Here is a 17,971-nt window from a genome sequence, read left to right on the forward strand (position 1 = left end):
CTGACGCTAATATTTCAAACCGCCTATTATATCAAGGGTCTGATGGAAAGTAGCGTTTTTTCCATTAATGGTAAAAGATCCAAAAAAAAGCAAACGGTATTGATACTTCGTCGTAATATATATTGATAGAATAGTGTGACTAACTTTACTGAATCAAACGTGTCATTAGATAAGGCGTTCAATTGGAACGACATCCACCACAAAAACATTCTCAAGAAACCATCATACGAGGAAGCGTATTTCGTTATCTTATCAATATAATTTACTTTAATCGTTGTAAATGTATGCAGTTTAAAATAACTGGGTCGTCTATAATCACAATCACTAAAATCTCATGTTAGAATAACTCAAAATAAGTCATGGAGAACTAACATAATTTTACCATATATTGACTATTACCAATATTGACATTGACCATGAATGTTAAGTGGCTATAGTGCTTATACAACTCCTTATACATTTCCCTAATTTTTTAATGACACAGTAACTACTATCAAGCTTATAGAAATTCCAAGATAAGCTTTGGAATAATTAATTTAGGATTTAGGATTTTCAAACTGCATAAATAACGACATATGCGCCACCATGCTGAAAATACATCCCTCGGATAGCAACGTTCGCGAAGGCAATAAAATTCTGCAAAATATTTAACAGAGGGATCAAATAGATATGTCCTTTTAGAGGATCATGAAAAACGAAATCAAACAAAATTTCATCTCATACCGAGCTTCGCAAGATGAACGAGGTATCTTCCATGACCAGTCTTCATTCTAAGTAGACTTGCCGAGTAAAATTTTGAAGATTTGTATTCAAAAATATAATTCGGAGGTGAAGGTAGCTTAGAATAAATTTGAAATTAGGTGTTATTTGAGAATCGTGAAGCGGTATTCTAGTTTCTCCCGCAGGATACGTACATTTTATATTTCAATTAATCAATCGCATCTTTTCCTACATTAAGTATTGAATCTTCTATTACCATATATTCCGGTATGTCCTTTAATCCATATAAATGTTATACTAACACACATTGCTGATCTAGAGTAAGATAAAATCAAACCTTTATCTTTTTTGTTTGATTCCAGCTTTCTATTGAGTACTTGAATTACTTTTCTAGTGATTTTAACATTGTTAATAGTAACAATAATTTCTTACGCTTCATTGTTTTGAACAGAAATTTATCCAAAGAACTAATAATTTAAGATATAGGAAAGGCTTGATACAATTTTCATGGAAAATTAGTTATAACTTTTCAAATACTCCGTAGAATATAATACAACTCCATCAAGGCTGTTTAAAAATATACAATGGTGTCTTATTTATGATATTGATTTGGCCTAGCATTCTGGAAAACCCTGTAAGATTGTAAATAATTTCAAAATGTGAATACGACTGATAGGTAAGATCCCTTAAATTTTCAAATTAATATCTCGAGGGACAAAGGAGGCATTGAAATTTATGATCAATCACCCTGTATCCAGTCACCTACTTAAAAGAATCATAGACAAACACTATGGTCCATTTTACCGTGAAGAACCAAAAAAGAATAATGGGAAGTCCTACTCAATGAATAATATTCAGTAATCGACAAAATCATTTGGACAGTTTCCAAATTGGAAATAAGACTATTAATTAAAAAACGAAAAGTCATACAAAGCACGTCGCGCTTTCAAATCGAAAATAATTTCATTCTATTCAGTTGGATTATTGCTAAAAGCGTGTTTTTTAGTTCTTAGAATAAAATTCTTTTGGGATCAATACCTTTTTTATATATTATTCGATCCGAATCATAGATAAAGTTTATGCAATCAATATAAAGAGTCGAGATTTTGTCTTCATTAGTCGCAGAGAAACCAAAATACTGATTATAACTTTCCATCACAACTTTAGTGGAATTTAGTCGTTGTTTTTTGGTTTTTGTTTTATGAAATAAGCGCAATTAATACGACAATAATTAATTTAACGACTGTAGAATTGGTTAAGCCGATACTACACGAAGCGTCCAACGTTTGTACCAACATTCACCTTCCAACGTTGGTTGAACATTGAACAAAGACTAGAACCTCACCTTAACTCACCTAACGAAATGAACGAAATGAGAACGTGGCAAAAAAATGTTGAACAGCATACAACGGATATAACTTCCTTTCTTTTAAAAAACGTAGAATTCACAAGCAAAAAGACAAGAAGTGCGTGTAGTTGTACAACGAGGATTAGTTCCAACTCTGTTCCAATGAACGCCTGTCAAAAAACTGACTTTCCATGGCCAACGTTGAATGCAAAACATTCGACGAATGAGACGCGCACTACGACTACACGATGCATTGGACGCATCAAAAAAGACTTAATAAAGCTCACGTAAATCAAATAAAATGACTGCTGTGTATGTGATGGAAGCTTCATTTTTCATCCGATTGCTTGTGACCTACGAGAAAAAAATTAGTGGAGGAAAAAAGTATTTTTATTTCTATTGTAGAATATCGAAAAATTTCATTTCTATATTATTTATTATGTCAATCATAATTGAGAAAATATTGTAAAATATTCAAGGCTGTTGTTTATTTTTAACAAATTAATTTATAGTAGCAAACACCGTGTTCATAATAGAGACAAAATCAAACCAACTCGTCCAATTAATTATTATAAAATGATTTTGATATCAATACAGTTAATTGTGCATTTTATCTATATTCGACTGAATAATATAGTTGTGATAAAAATAATTGTTATTAATCGTCTACAGGAAATCTGGTTCTATCTAGGTACCAAATTTGACCTGATAAATACCGTCACTGGAAAAATTTAAATATATTTCAGACTAAGACATAAACGTGTTAAGATTCAAATGGATCTGCTAAAAGTAACTGGTATTTTGATATTTCTTTGTCTATCAGTTATTTCTATAGGCTGTATAAGAGTTTCGAAATGTGCTACAAATACCAAGGGCGGACAAGGGAATGAGGTAATACATTTTAACATACTTCAATTCGCGGAAATTGAATTTCAATTTTTTTCCTAAAATAATTATAAAATTTCCATTATCTTAGGTATCTTTCTCATTTTTTCAGGGAAATTGGATTCTCAAGACATCTTATACATCTCCGCAAAGGGTAACGTCTATGTGTGTTTTCTCTACAGTTTTCACTTATTTTTAATCGAGTACCTACATTATCTTTTTTGGTTGAGTTTATATAAAAAGTCTCTCTCAATTCGAAGGGATGAAATATTCCAATTACTCTATATTTTTTGTAATAAAAGTTGATGTACGGTTGTTCGAGGGCTGCTACTCAAATTTCGGGATAGACAGACAAAAACAAAAATTTTAAAATTAGTGACCAATTATGCTTTAACCTCGTGTTATGCCACATCATAATTTTACAATATCAAAATGTGAAAATTTATGATCGCCATGTCACATTTTACACATTCATATCATTGTTGCCATATCTCATAACTTAAGTAAAAACCCTCGTATACACTGGAGATACGTTTAAAAGAAAATACAGGATGGACAAAATAAGAGCTACTAATTTAAACACAAATAACTTAGATTTATTTTGATTTTTTATACATAGAATGTCAAATTTGAGTCAAAAATTTCGATATGTCTTTACTTAAAAATACGAAATTTCATTAACCTCTTGAAACTATTTATGGGGATTTGGCAATGGCGAGCAGAAGGCGATTAAACCATTCAGGGAGGAGGCTAATTAGGGGTGACTCAACTTCAAAATTTCAAACAAGTTTTATGTATTTAGATTGGTTTAAAAAAATATGCCATGGATAATTTAGATCTATAATATTTTTTTAATTTCGTAATTTTTCATAGAACTTTGACATTTTCATAGTCGATTAACCAAAGCCAACTCTTGACTTTTTTCTAACTTTAAATAACAATATTGAAAAGATTTGTTTGGTTATTCGACTTTTTCTTGAAAAGTTTTGTGAAAAATTACAAAAAAAAACTTCGGCCAGAGAACCCAGTTTCTCATAACCACCGCTAAATTCCTAATCATGAAGATTTGGGCGGTGATATTGACGAAACGTTCACATGACGTTTACAACTACAAATTTGAGGTCAGATTTTGTGTTATTTTTGTTTCTGGGTGCTAACTACACTTTCCAAATTGACTTTTCGAAGTAAAGGGAATTTTCTTTCCCTTTGCGACGTTTTCTCTTCACGAATCACTATTCTAGGCACACGTCTGCAATGATGTAAAATAATAAATATTAATCTTCTGTCTACTTGCAAATAAACAAATAAATGCTCCAATTTACAGGTATTAGCTTCGATATCATTGATATCAGTTCGTGTATCAAACTCTAGGTTCTCACAAGCGAAGAATTTACTGCCATAACTCTCTAATCACTGTTGCCAGAAAAAATTGTTTTCAACACATAAAATCCCATCATTTTAAACATATTTCGATATATTGAAAACGTGAATCTCAAATTTCTTATAAAAATAAGCGAGTTCACTTTAAAAACATCACTCCGTTGAGTGTTCAGAAAATTGATTTTATTCACTATAAGTAAATAAAATTGATTAATTTTCATTTCGTTCGTAGAAATTTTATTTCGCAAAATAAGTACGAGTTAAGACAATTCCAATTTCAAATTCACTGATTTTACAGCTTGAAACGAATTACATATTTGATCTGCAGCTGTACGTTAGACAGACATGTTTAAGTTTATGGACATGTCAAATAAATATTCTTACAAAATCAGTATATAAAAGTAGTAAAAACTGTTTAATGTCAAATTGATGACAACTTCAATGCAATTATTTATAATCTATCAATTTAAACCAACTTGTTTATATACATTTTGGAAATCAGCTCAGCAAGACTAGGTAATTCGAAGACTGGAAAAACAGTTTTTTTTACGTAAAAAGCAAACTCACGACGGTGAAGCCTTTTACATTGGAGTAGATCGAGTGGTACCTGCCTTGTGGAGATCTTGATCTTCTGTAGGTTCTAAAGACGTGCCTTGATAGTTAATTCCACAGGCTTCTGAGCATCTGGAGGCGGACTCAATAATCAATAATAGTCATCTCTGGATCGTCCATAGGTCGAATAGCTCTTTTCTGTTTTGAGTCAAGAATCCTGAGGGTATACTTGGTAGCACAACTCCAAATGTGCGAATCATATTATGAAGATGGACGAATCTGGGTCTTGTAGAGGATTAGAAGCAGTTGCGGAGTAATTCGGTCACGTGACTCTGCTTCCAGCCTCAACACCCAATAAGTGAATTTGCGATGAGTTTTATGCCCAGCAGTTTTATGCCTAGTCTGCAATGTACGCCTTCTTTGTAAAATCAGCATTGGCTTATCAATTATTGTTTAGTATTGTTATGTTTAGTTCTTAAAGTACATTAGATGGGTATTTGATATAGAGGAATATTCAATATCTTTCTTATATTTATAAATATCCGAAGTCAATTTATAAAGAAAACAACAAAAGTATCGAAAATGAGTATTTGGAATACAATCACTTTTTATTCTTAGTTGTTCAACTTGATTTCAATGATTTTTTTCAGGGATTGGAGACATTTGATGAGGAAACTAATGAGGTGAGTACCAGTATAACACGACGTATAAGAAATAACTCCCCTATTAATTTACAATATTGTTGGTTGTTGGATGATTCAAAACAACAAAAATTCTATAAGGAGTTGTCTAAGACTGTACTATTAGATAACTCTCCATTTTTGCAGCAATGTTGTCAGTAGTGGCGTTAAAATCGTTAAAAACTCTTTACTGAGTCAAACCCAAATATTTTTCGGTTTTCTCTCTATCCTGGAAACGGGATCACCTTTTTTGAAAACCCTGTAAACACTACAATGTCTTGAACTACTACGAATGAAGAGTTTTTTTATATATTTCCAATTGTCCAGTTGTCAGAAATCACCAAAAATTTAAGGTCGTAGTATATAAAATACCCCAATATCTACAAACATACATATATACAAGAGCTAAAATCCAACAAATAACTTCACCAACCAGACACTAAATAAGCTTCAACTGCTGAATACACTGTTTAAAACAACACTCACAATTACACTGTCCGATGCGCGTTTCGATAACCAAGTAATCGTCTTCAGACTGAAACGCGCCTCAGGCAGTGTAATTGTTAGTTTTGGTGTAGTGGTGGTGTGACTTCCAGAAATTCCAACTTAAGCTTCATCTGATTTTGACATTTCGTTGAATTGCTCATGTCGAAGCAGGATAATTAATTAATAAGAGATCAATACTATTTACTTTCGTGTTTTAGTTAAGCCGTCCGCGTAGGTTTGGAGGACATTGGGGAATTGGAAGGGGTCTGGTAAGTATCAATCAATCAAAATATTATTAACTATCAAAGATACAATTTTTTCGCTCAAGTCTTCTCGTAGTTAGTTATATTATCAATCTTACGGAAAGACAGTTTTCTATAATTCAAAAACTTCTTCACAAATTTGATGCTATTTCACTATAAACTTACTATCTACTATCTACTATAAACATACTAAGATGACATTTATATTTATTCAGATAAATAAAGATATACGAGGGCTGCTATTTAAGTTTTAAGATAGACAAATACACTTTTGTAAGCATTTTCACCTTCTTCAGGTAATAAGAACAAATAATTGGGTGCCAAACAAGGACTGTATGGCGTACGAAACATCAATTCAATGTTTTGACTGTTCAAAAACGTTTTGTTTGAATTGATACAGGGGTCACATTGTAGAGGTGGAAAATGATTCAGTATCATAGAGGTCTATCTGCTTTTTTTTTATTTGGCTCTTCTTGAAAGACGCATATAGTCGATCGTTGTTAAGTTTCGGACTCATATGGATAGATCTACGATTCGTCGTCTTTTAAGTTCTTTCTCCATTCCTTTGCAGCAAACGACACGTCTTCGGTTCGTTTATTGCACGTTGAAAATCATCACACGAAAATATTGAAAATTTAATCCCATTCTTTGACAAAAATAAATGTTTCAAGTATCTCAAATAGCAATTGTATATCGAACTTCATGATGGCAAAATCAGATTTGACTTCATATCAGTGTTGCCATATCTCAAAACACTCAGGCTAATCAGTTAGCCATTGAATTTCAACCTTAACAAATCTCCGTTAAAACAAAAATTCTTACTGAATTGGTCACCCCATTGAAGCAAGATCAGAGTAAGCGAGAAGTGGCCGGTGCGATCAACATGAGTCAATCTGCTGTTTCCAATGATTACCGTCCTCACCAAAAGAAAACGCAGCTCTAGAAAAAAAATGCACAACATCGCTGAGAAATCGAGCCCTCACTGGGGTTCCAAATCCTATAAGAGCACAAATAGACACAAACAGTCAATGTGAGTTGCTGGACAGTCAGAAAAAAAATTAAGCAGCTAGCCTTGAGCCATAAAGGCCAGCTACTAGCCATAAATTAACCCCAGCCTACCGAGCACGATTGGTTTTCCTGGAAATTTTTCCAACAAGAGAAATTGGTCTGTATATCTGGAATTAAGAACTCCAAACATGTGATTTGAATGCATCAAACCGATATTTTCTGGCAACGATTTTGAACTACTTTCATAAAATTCATCCTCTAACTAAGTACGATCACAATTGAATTCGGAATACCAGCAAAACGCATTTGCTCAATATTAAGCTTCGTAACCAAAATTCAAATTTGACATATTCACATCAGTGTTGCCATATCTCCAAACTTACGTAGCAGCTCTTAGACTTTTTATACATGAGTTTCCATCGTCGATTTATCGATTTTAGTAACTTGTTTTGAAGTTTATGATATAAAGATATATATTTTCGATCTCTAAGATTGTTTTTCTTTTTAGCGTCGTTACTAAAGCGGCGTGTCAGCTTATTTTATGACGGCAACGTATCAGATACATGGATTAACTTACGACGACGACATTAAATGAAAATAAATGGAAGACGATTCTTTTTATATGTAGCCTTGTACACAGTATATTTCATGAGTATGTATGTAAGTTTTTTGAGTAAAATGTTATTCAAAAATAGTTGTTTTGATCATTTCCAAGAATAATGAAACTAAATACCGTTTTTTTATCCGTCAATTTTAGTTATGATCTACGCTTTTTTGCGACAAAGGACCTAGTGCACTTTACCAATGAGCAAATATTTAGACACGTGTTTTTCGATGACTCTTGGATTACTTACCAGGGCTTAAGAGCTCGTCCTGGTATGTAAATTTAGATGTTGGAATTTTTTTATACTTTCTAAAGTCCTTTAAGTGAAAACAAATAGGACAATTAACATGAATACCATCATATTTTAGTATACAACCTGAATATTTGAGAAAAAGTTGTTTCATTTTGATGGAGTGAGTATCTAATACAACTGCTCAAGAAAATTGATTACGTGAGGCATTAGATCGTATTACATATTAATAGAATGAAGCCAGCCAATATATAGTGAAAATTACTTAAGTATATCGTATATGGGAAAAGCTGTAGAGCAATTTCCTCCGTTATCAACTTTGTCAATGCGCTAGAAAGTTTATGTTTGCATAAATGACGTTGTTTGACAAAAATTGAATATAACTTTAGACTATTAAAAGATATATGTAAATAAAATAGGAAAATCCTAACATCTTGAACTAAAAAATTGATGATGTGATGTGATATAACTATTCAAATCTATTCAAATAGATAAGTTCTGACAAATATAGTAAATAAATAATAGTAAATTGATTCTTGAAAAATCGTCTTGATTTTGTCTCTCTAGGTAGAAAATTAATTTCGAAAAATATGTATAAATTGACTTTCCATCCTATTTCGATCTATATAGAGCAGACATCCCAGTATTCATAAAAAAGACTAAAATAAAAATAATAAAAATGCATTAACGCATCATTCTATTTTGATATTCATGATGCAGTTGATCTATTGATTGATATAAATACGCAAATCGTCAGTGTCAATATTATATTTTGATACTTAAATAAAAGCCGGAACATCAATTTTTATTTTCCTTTCAAAAATTATCGAAAAAAATAAATTTAAAACAGAAGAGACCCAAAATCAAGAACATTTAGAAGCATTATACTGATTTGAACTTTCAACAGGTTTTGGAAAACTAATTTCCAATATCTTTTTAAGATCATTTAACACGGTTTTTTGAACTTCAAATTGGTTTTAAATGATGGATAGCTATGAAAATTCCGTCGTTTCTTCACTGAAGTAGTTGGGATTGACTTCAATTGCAACTATCAAAAAGAAAACAAAAAAAAAATCGTTTTAATAATTTACAAATTTGCAGATAAAATCAATGAACACGTTCAATCAAACATCATTCTACAAAATATCATTTCTTAGTGATATTTCTAGAATTGGAGTGATGCAACTAATTCCGTGATGCGCCCATATGATAATATTATTGTCATATCTGACCCCGTTGCTAGCTTGCGACTGCTAACTAAGAGATAACGTATATGACAGTTTCACAGCACAATTATTAAGTAATAAGGTTTGTAATTAATTGACTCACTGAGCACGTTTAATTTACTGACGGTGATAACGAAATCTGCTTATATCACAATGGGACGTCTCAAAATTCCAATTTTCAATTTAGTAAGTTTGTAATTGATTAAAATAATTATCTAGAAGAATCTCTCAAGTTATAGACGGTGTATCAACAAAACACTTCCAGTATTTAATAATATAATATTAATGATTTGATTTATACTACAATTTTCATAAATTGTGAAAATTTTGAAACTATGATCTCACTTCAACAATCTTGACTTGATCTTAATTTTTTTTAAATATTATAAGATGAAAGTCAATATTCAGTGAAAAACGTTTAGTGTAATCTTGTTTTGACAGTAATTCGTCTTTCGTTTTATACTAAAACAGTGTTAACATTTTCTAAAAAAGTGTTGATTCATAGTATAGAAGTAAGCTGTTGATTGATGACATTTCCATTTGTCAATGGAGGAGGCAGTGCGAGCATCGACTCTCCTGAATTGAGGATATTCAATGTTATATGTTGCTGGTTTATTAGAAAGACATCATTCCAGCATCAGTCGCAAAGAGAGGTGACATAATTAAACGAAATCGTACCATCGAAGACCAGGATAAGGGCTGAAACGTTACACTCGATATATCGTCTCGAATGGCTAGAAGACCAGTTAAAAAACATTTGCTTACCAGAGTTCTGTTCTCCAATGGAACTCAAAACTCCAGATGGACGTGAGCGTATCTAGCGAAGACAAGGAGAAATATTCATCAGCTATAATATCTCATCTGAAGTACCTTGTTAAAGCAGACTTTATTTTCTATGTATTCTTTCTATATTCACCAACAAGAAGCCTATAAACAGTATATTCTTCGAAATTTTTCAGTTTCACGTATTTTGTAACAATTTTCGGGACAGCGCTGATAATATTGTATCCAGCATGCTGGATGTAACACCTTCGATTTCAGTATGTAACAAATAATCTTCTGCTGTTCATATTTTTAGGCCGTAGATCTGCAAATTCACCGTAAAGTGCATAGGATGTACATCCCTCAATGGTAATGGTTGAAGCTTCCTTACATATGATTTTTTCTATCCGTCAAAAAGACATTCATCTCTAAAACAATAAAATCACTTTTGCCAGTAGATGTTCCTACGAACGTGTCTCCGCCCCAGAGCCGATCCTGTCTAGGTGTATTGAAATTCCAAAATTCGGTGAAAGAGCACGCGGCTTTTTTAACTTATTTTTTATAAACCGCGGCACTCGTTTGATGTTCGTTTTTTTTATATCCATTTTTATAGCAAGCGATTTATTTGCATTGTTTCTTTCTAGTAAAGTATATTTATTTATTTGATTTGTTTCTTTACTTCTATAGAATTCACAAGAACTTTATAATAAATAGTCGTAGTGAACAGTACGACAAAGCAAATTAATCGAATATTTTAAATAAATTAACAACGCAATAAACAGTGTTTATTAATCAACCCTACGAATAGAATTTGGAGCTTCGCATATTAATGTGGTAAATTGCTCTGCCGTTAGTACCCTGGACTGTTTTGGTATACAGATCACAGCCCTTCAAATAGCTAAGCAATTTTTAAGCATTGAAAACCGTATCCATAACGTGAAAGATTTCATATTCGACAAAATAAACGGTTATAACGATCTATAACAAAATATTATCGTTGTTAAGTTTTTAAGAGCATTCTCGTTTTTGCCCTTATCTATCGTTGACTGACACATTTTTTGAAGAATCAGCAAAATTGTTTAAATGATATATCAAGAATATTTATGACAGTTTTAATAGTGATTGATATTCGAGGATAGTTTGAAAATTGGTCTGATAATAGTCCAACTAATATTATAAATGTGGAAGTTTGGATGTTTGTTCCGTACTCAATCACGTAAAAACTCCTGAATGGCTTTGGATGGAATATGACAAACAGATTTATTACCTGGATTAACAAAAATTCTATTTCGGGAAAATGTTACGAGTCCTAAATCAATATTGGAAAATTTAAATTCCAAGTTCGAACAAACCATATGAATTACGAAAACCGCACGTTAATTGTAACCAATCTTTGTTTACAAGTCAGAACATGCACAAAACGAAAACTCCAAATAGTTCACGTTCAAAAGAAGACAAATGTTTCTTGACTTGTATAATTATATCGATGTACAAAATTTTTGATTGCAGTTAATCGATTTCGTTGTATCTGCATTTTCAAAAATATATTTTATAAAAAGAGTCTGGGAAGGGTTGATACGTTTTCTGAATAACTTATAAATACTCAGGAGCCTTGATTCATGATCAGAACTATTGCTTTAATGATATCTTTCAAATTAAATTATTTTTATGAATGTTCAAATACTCACAAAACAAACTACTAATTTTTATTAGAACTGAAATTTATCTGTGCGAAAATTTTGGAATAAAAACTAATTCGAAACAGAGCTAAGCTCAACAACAACCATTCTTTATGAAGATAAAAAAAATCTGGGTTAAAAAAAAGTCTACAACAAGAAAAAAGGAATTGAAACGAAAAAATCGCATGAATGACGTATAATTTAAAAAAAATGTTAGAATAACTTAGCACCTAGAACGAGCCTAACCTAACCTAACCTTTTTTTTGCCCTTTGAATTGGAATGGAAACTTATGTTTACCTCATTGCGAGATTTACAATGCCGTGAGTTTGTGTGAAGACTTCCACCTCACTAAATTACCCTCCTCCATTACGCAAGGAAGAGTCGGAATGAGATATTACCCCCTAAGATCAACTCTCCCTTACTCGCTCTTTATATCTGTTAATTCCATTTCTCCTTCACGTTTTCTGTCCTCGTCTTCTTTCCTCATCATTATCTCGTTTCCTAACCTAAACCTAACCTAACCTAACCTAACCTAACGTACTTTAACTGAACGAACCTATCCTAATCCAACTTAATCTAAGAATTGTTTTCTATTGATTTTTTCACAGAAAATGCGTCATTAGTAGCGCCGTATACCTCTTGTTTGACACCCAATGATTTCTTCTTATTTCCACAAATCAAAAATAAATTGCGAGGTCAACCTTTTTCTTTACTTGAAGGAGCGGTTGATGGTTTAAAATCATGTGTTTTGGAGGTTGGAAACGCATAATTCGACAATGTTTTAAACAAAGTCCTTGTTGATTGATTGATTGATGCAAAGAGATGCTGAAAAAGTTCAATGGCGATGACTCAAAACACGTCTAAAGGATCCTGTCAGGCGATGTGTCATTGTTCTTTGCAAATGAAACCAAAACTAAGCAGCAATCGACTTTATGTGCCTTTCATGAAGAGCTAAATCAAATAAAAGTCGTTAGCGCTCGAAGCATTTCGAAGCAAATGGTCGCCTGTTTTTTTCACAATAACTGGACATGTCACCACCTCGACAATGCGAACTCTCTCAAGCAAAAACATTTTTGAACAGCCAAAACAACAATTATTGGGTTATCCTCCGTACAGTCCTTGTTTGAAACCCAATGATTTCTTTTAATTTCCGCAGATCAAAAGTAAATTGCGAAATAAACGTTTTTCTACACTTGAAGAAGCGGTTGATGCGTTTTTGGAGGTACCTCAATCGCAATGGAAAAAATGCTTCGACGATTGGTTCGAGCGCTGGCAAATGGTTGTCATTGATTATATTGCTGAGTACTCAGGATATTCATCGGTTACAGAAATTTATTTCTTCAATTATTGGATGTTTAGGGAAGGAACATTCATTTCTCAATATAGACAGAATGTAACTATACCTTGTTAAACATTGTCATACACCGTTTATTTTCAACTCCCGCTTCCACTTATAGGACCGATTATCGAGCCGTGCAAACATTAATCAGAAGAGCGGCAGTTTAATAAACATGACAAAGGGTCATCAGCATCATCAAGTTAATAAAGGTACTCTACTATACTTCATTCGTTCCAACAAATAATGAAAAATGAATTTATATTGATCTACAGATACATTCAAGGATTCCGCTTAGATAAATCTGCGAAATGTAACTTCTAAAAAAAATTAATATATACGAGGGTTATTACTTAAGTTTTCAGATAGACGTTCTTAGGCAATGTTAGATATAACGTATCCACATCAGTGTTGCCATATCTCAGAGTGGCAACACTCGTAATATTCAAAATTCGCAAAGGTCTAAAAACTGATATAGAACAGAGGCGTATAGAGGTTCCCAAAATATGACCATTGGGCTAATTTACCTCTATATCAATCTGGATAATTAAAGAATTATAGAGCATCAAAACCCTTCAAAATACTTTCATACACTGCTTGATACTGTAAAGGTCTTCAAGAAATGGTAAGTAGACGACGATTGAATTATTCTGAGGGGTTAATTAGTAAACGTAAAATTTCACAAAACTTCTTCATCTATAAGGTGATTTAGAGTTACAGAACATTCCTTGTTAATATTTTGTCGAATTGAAAGCATTAACCAAACGGCACTTACCAAAACGTAAACAGCAAACGGCATCACCACAACAGCCACCAGCAGATCGGCCAAAGCAAGGCTCACGATGAAATAGTTGGTAGCAGTCTGTAGAGTCCTTTCACGAAGCACGCTAAGTATCACTAGTACATTACCAAATAATGTAAATACCGGAAAAAGTACTAATATCAACGCCCAATAATTATGATGGCTGATTTCGAATTGAACGCCGCCACCACAACTCCCGTTAGATAAATTAACGAACAAATTCGAACAATTGAGCACGTTGGTTATTTCGGAATCATTAGTGAGATTTATTTTATTAAAAAACTGATCGATATCTTCGAATAATAACATGTAATTATCCGGAGATTGTTGTCGATGGAAGTTGACGATTTTATCAGTTCCATTCTGCCAATTACTCACATCTTTGATATCCTCCATACTTTGTTTCATCAAATCTGAAACAAAGGTATTAATTATAATATGGAGCATTCATAATTGAATTTAAGTTTATTCAATATTCCCCGTATGCTTTCATTCTGTTTGCTCCTAAATAACCGAGTATATGAACTAAGTTTCAAGGCATCAGTCGACGATTGTTTAGTTTCAGATGAAAACTGATCCCTATAATTGATAATCAGCTCAGACATTTATGTATCAGAAGATTAAACTTTGTTTGAACGTTTTTCCCATTCTAATTAATATCAAATTTTGAATCCTTCCTTCACCATTATAACAATAAAATTTCTCTACTAGTGACGATATTTCCCAAAAATTTTCCTTTATAGTCAAATGAATATTACGGTCATACAGAATGTACCAAAAATAATTGAGGTTTTATAAGTCTATGATTGATCATTTCGAGATATTTTATTCTACCGGAAATTGGACAAATAAAGTTAACAATTCGTCCACGATATTGATCGTGAAGCCGGTCCCGACCGGTTATAATGGAAGTCCAAATTGATCGTCACTTACCAGTGCCATTTTAAATCTTTTCTTACAGGTCGTTTCCAGCTAGCTATTCTCTAGTCCTGCTTTAAGTTCCGTCCCTTTCAGGTCACCAAGTCTCTTAGCCATGTTTATTTCATTATTTCAGTCTCAAAAGTAAAATAGGACTCGTCGTCAATAAACTCGTTGTCATTAGACTCCTAAATTTCAATTTTTATTCCATTGGTTGTTTCTCGGAATATTTGGTTGCTGATTTTCCATACTTGTAACTAAGCTTTTAATAGAGATGCATGTTTCTACTTGGGACATTTCACAACTCTCTTAAAATGTCCCTACAGAAGCACAGAAGCCAAATACAGGTATAAGTAAATCCAAGCACAAATACCATCCGTGTCATATTCATTTTTTAATTAGAAGAACCGCTTGATAGAAACATTTAATAACTTGATTAGAATGATGGAAATCTCCTTCTAGTTTTATTACTTTTCCAACGAAAGGGAGATCCAAGATTAGGGCTACTCAAACTCCACTTTTTTCTTGTTATTTTACTTCCAATTATGTTATTTTTTTCCAATAAAATAAGTTTATATTTAAGTTGATTATCGATAAAATTAATTATCAAAAACGACGTCTCGAAAATAAGAGATGTGAAAACTAAGAAAAAATTAATTTTTTGTCAGTATCGAGTCATATTTTGATAAAGACTGCAACAGGTGGCAACGTCAAATTTTTATCTATTAAACAAATAAAAAAAAACTATTTTAAATCAAAATTAACCTGAAGTCAAGACTAGAAATATTAATATATCAAAAGGTGTAATACATAAGAAATTAAAGTATATATATATATATATATATATATATATATATATATATATATATATATATATATATATACCAAGACGGATAGTCTTTGCTGACTAGTTAGAACAAAAACTAATATATTGGAGCTTGTAGCAAATTTTGGAAACCATGTATAAAACATGTGTGTTAAATATATATAATATTGAAGTAGACTTCAATTTAAGGATGAATTCCTAGGTGTTTTCTTAACGAAATAAGTCATGGAAAAAGATTGAGGAATTGAGTTTCACATTAACAATGCATTATGTTATTAATATTAGGTTAAAAATTCTTGAATATATGAAAACATTTGAATGTGTGAGGCCCAGACTCAATATTCTAAAAAGGGAACGTTTGGGACAATAAAATTATTAGCCCCTATTTTTGTGGGCACAATTAATGATGATGTTAATCTAGATTAACTTATTAGTGCCTACAAAGACGTTTTCCTGATGTTAATCATCTATTTACTACCAAAAAAACGGGGCTCCCTCGTATTTTGCACGTATAGTTAGAAATTATTTAAACCAGGCTTTCCAAAAGATGGTTTGGAAGACGTGGAACGATCGAATGACCAGCTAGATCCCCCGATTTGATTACTTCTAATGAGGTTATTTAAAATCTAAAGTATATTTTGATAGACCAAACAAAATTGCTGATTTAAAAGTTGAGATAACGAAAGAAATTAACAAAAAACCCCTGAGGTCATACATAATATTCATTTGTCTCTTGTATGTATGTTTGCACCAAATTTAAAAAACTTCATAATGCTGATCAGAGGACTTAAATTCCGTCTTATTAAAAATTTTGTCTACTATTCTATATTCTAACGATTCTAACTTTCGTATTGAATTTCCAAAAACTCTTTTCCAAATAAAGATATTCATATATGGATTGTGCTCACTCAGAATTGACAATCATCGAATTTCTTCCTAACCCAATATAATGAGTTTCTTTACCTCAATAACTCAAAACTAGCACCCACGACATGTCTAAACACATGTTTTCACTGAAATACTCCCCCACTTTTGAACTTTCTTTTCTGTGATAAAATCGTCACATTTTACCCCCCCACCAAAAAAAAATTATTTCCCGCTCAATACACTATAAAATATTTCGATTTTGGAGTAATTGGATCATTTTAGCGATCGCGACGGCAGACAGGTGTTTCTGGAATAGAAGCGCATCTATCTGGACCGACGTTCGAAAACGGTTTGTGCTTCGACGTTGAGCGCCGTATCGTTGAACGAAGAAGCGCAAGGCGCCGCCCTGTCTCTTGTACCGGTGCGTTTTTCGGTTATAGAAGAGGACTAATTCGTGAATTTCTCTGGGTCGTTGTAACACTGACACACAGACACACGCATAGAAATCGATTTTTTTGTTTTTTATCGATATACCAGGAATTACCATTCCTACGAATTCCGAAAGCAGTTTCATCAAAAAAGATTAGAGGCATTCTCATGTTCGAAAAACTCATGCAGCGAATATAATCGGGTCAAAACGTCTCTATCCACGAAGTCCTCTTCTGAACAGCATAGCAATTTTTCTTTAGTACTAGAATTAGATCAAATGTGAATTCATTTTCGAAACGGGAAAGGCAAAATATTGGCCATAATACAAATGCACAAATATGTAGTGAGATCGCAGGTTATTTGAAATTAGCTACTCTTCCATTAAAACAACATGGGAGTTGGAAATCAGCAGCGATAGCGGAATGCTATGTTGAAGAGAGTCTTTCAAAAACTATTGCGAGAATCGTGCAAAAAACTTCGCTGTATACGTCATTAACCAAACCTAACCTCAAATGAGCACTAAACACGTTTAGTACAAACCCTTAGAACACTATGTGGTCGAGAAGTGGGCACGGACTCCGTCAAAATAATTCTAATGTTGGAGAAAGTGATGCCAAAAATGTAAAAAAAATGATTATCAGGAGTAATTATGTAATTGTAATTACAATTGACGTTTGGACCTTATTTCGATCTTTCTCAAGAAATCTACACGTCAAAATACTAAATTTCATAGAATAAACTAAATATTTCCTGAAATTCTAGGTCTCTTATGGACCTAAGTTTTACAAAGCAATAAAAAAGGTTTGGACTGGTTAAAAGCCCTATGTATTAAAGATTACATTGTTGCAGCTTGCAGTGAATTTTTTAGAGGTACACTTATTGTTGGGAAGTCTAAGATTTACGGAGTTTAAAGTAGAGAAATGTGGTAGCTTCATAACAGTACTTAAAG

The 17,971-nt window shown here is 32.5% G+C and overlaps 1 protein-coding gene across 1 annotated transcript in view; it reads right to left on the bottom strand.

Annotated features, from left to right (window-relative positions):
* The window catches only part of LOC130453097 (dopamine D2-like receptor), a 144,733-nt gene extending 127,969 nt beyond the window's left edge, over nucleotides 1-16,764 (bottom strand). The window contains exons 1-2 of the mRNA XM_056792694.1: nucleotides 16,690-16,764; nucleotides 13,956-14,395 (exon numbers count right to left, since the gene is read on the bottom strand). Coding sequence (XP_056648672.1) covers nucleotides 13,956-14,390 — 435 coding nt within the window. The 5' untranslated portion in view covers nucleotides 14,391-14,395; nucleotides 16,690-16,764. The remainder of the gene's footprint in view (nucleotides 1-13,955; nucleotides 14,396-16,689) is intronic.
* Between the last annotated feature and the right edge of the window lie 1,207 nt (nucleotides 16,765-17,971).

This window comes from Diorhabda sublineata, chromosome 2 (genome assembly GCF_026230105.1).
Source record: "Diorhabda sublineata isolate icDioSubl1.1 chromosome 2, icDioSubl1.1, whole genome shotgun sequence".
Classification (NCBI taxonomy): Eukaryota; Metazoa; Arthropoda; class Insecta; order Coleoptera; family Chrysomelidae; genus Diorhabda; species Diorhabda sublineata.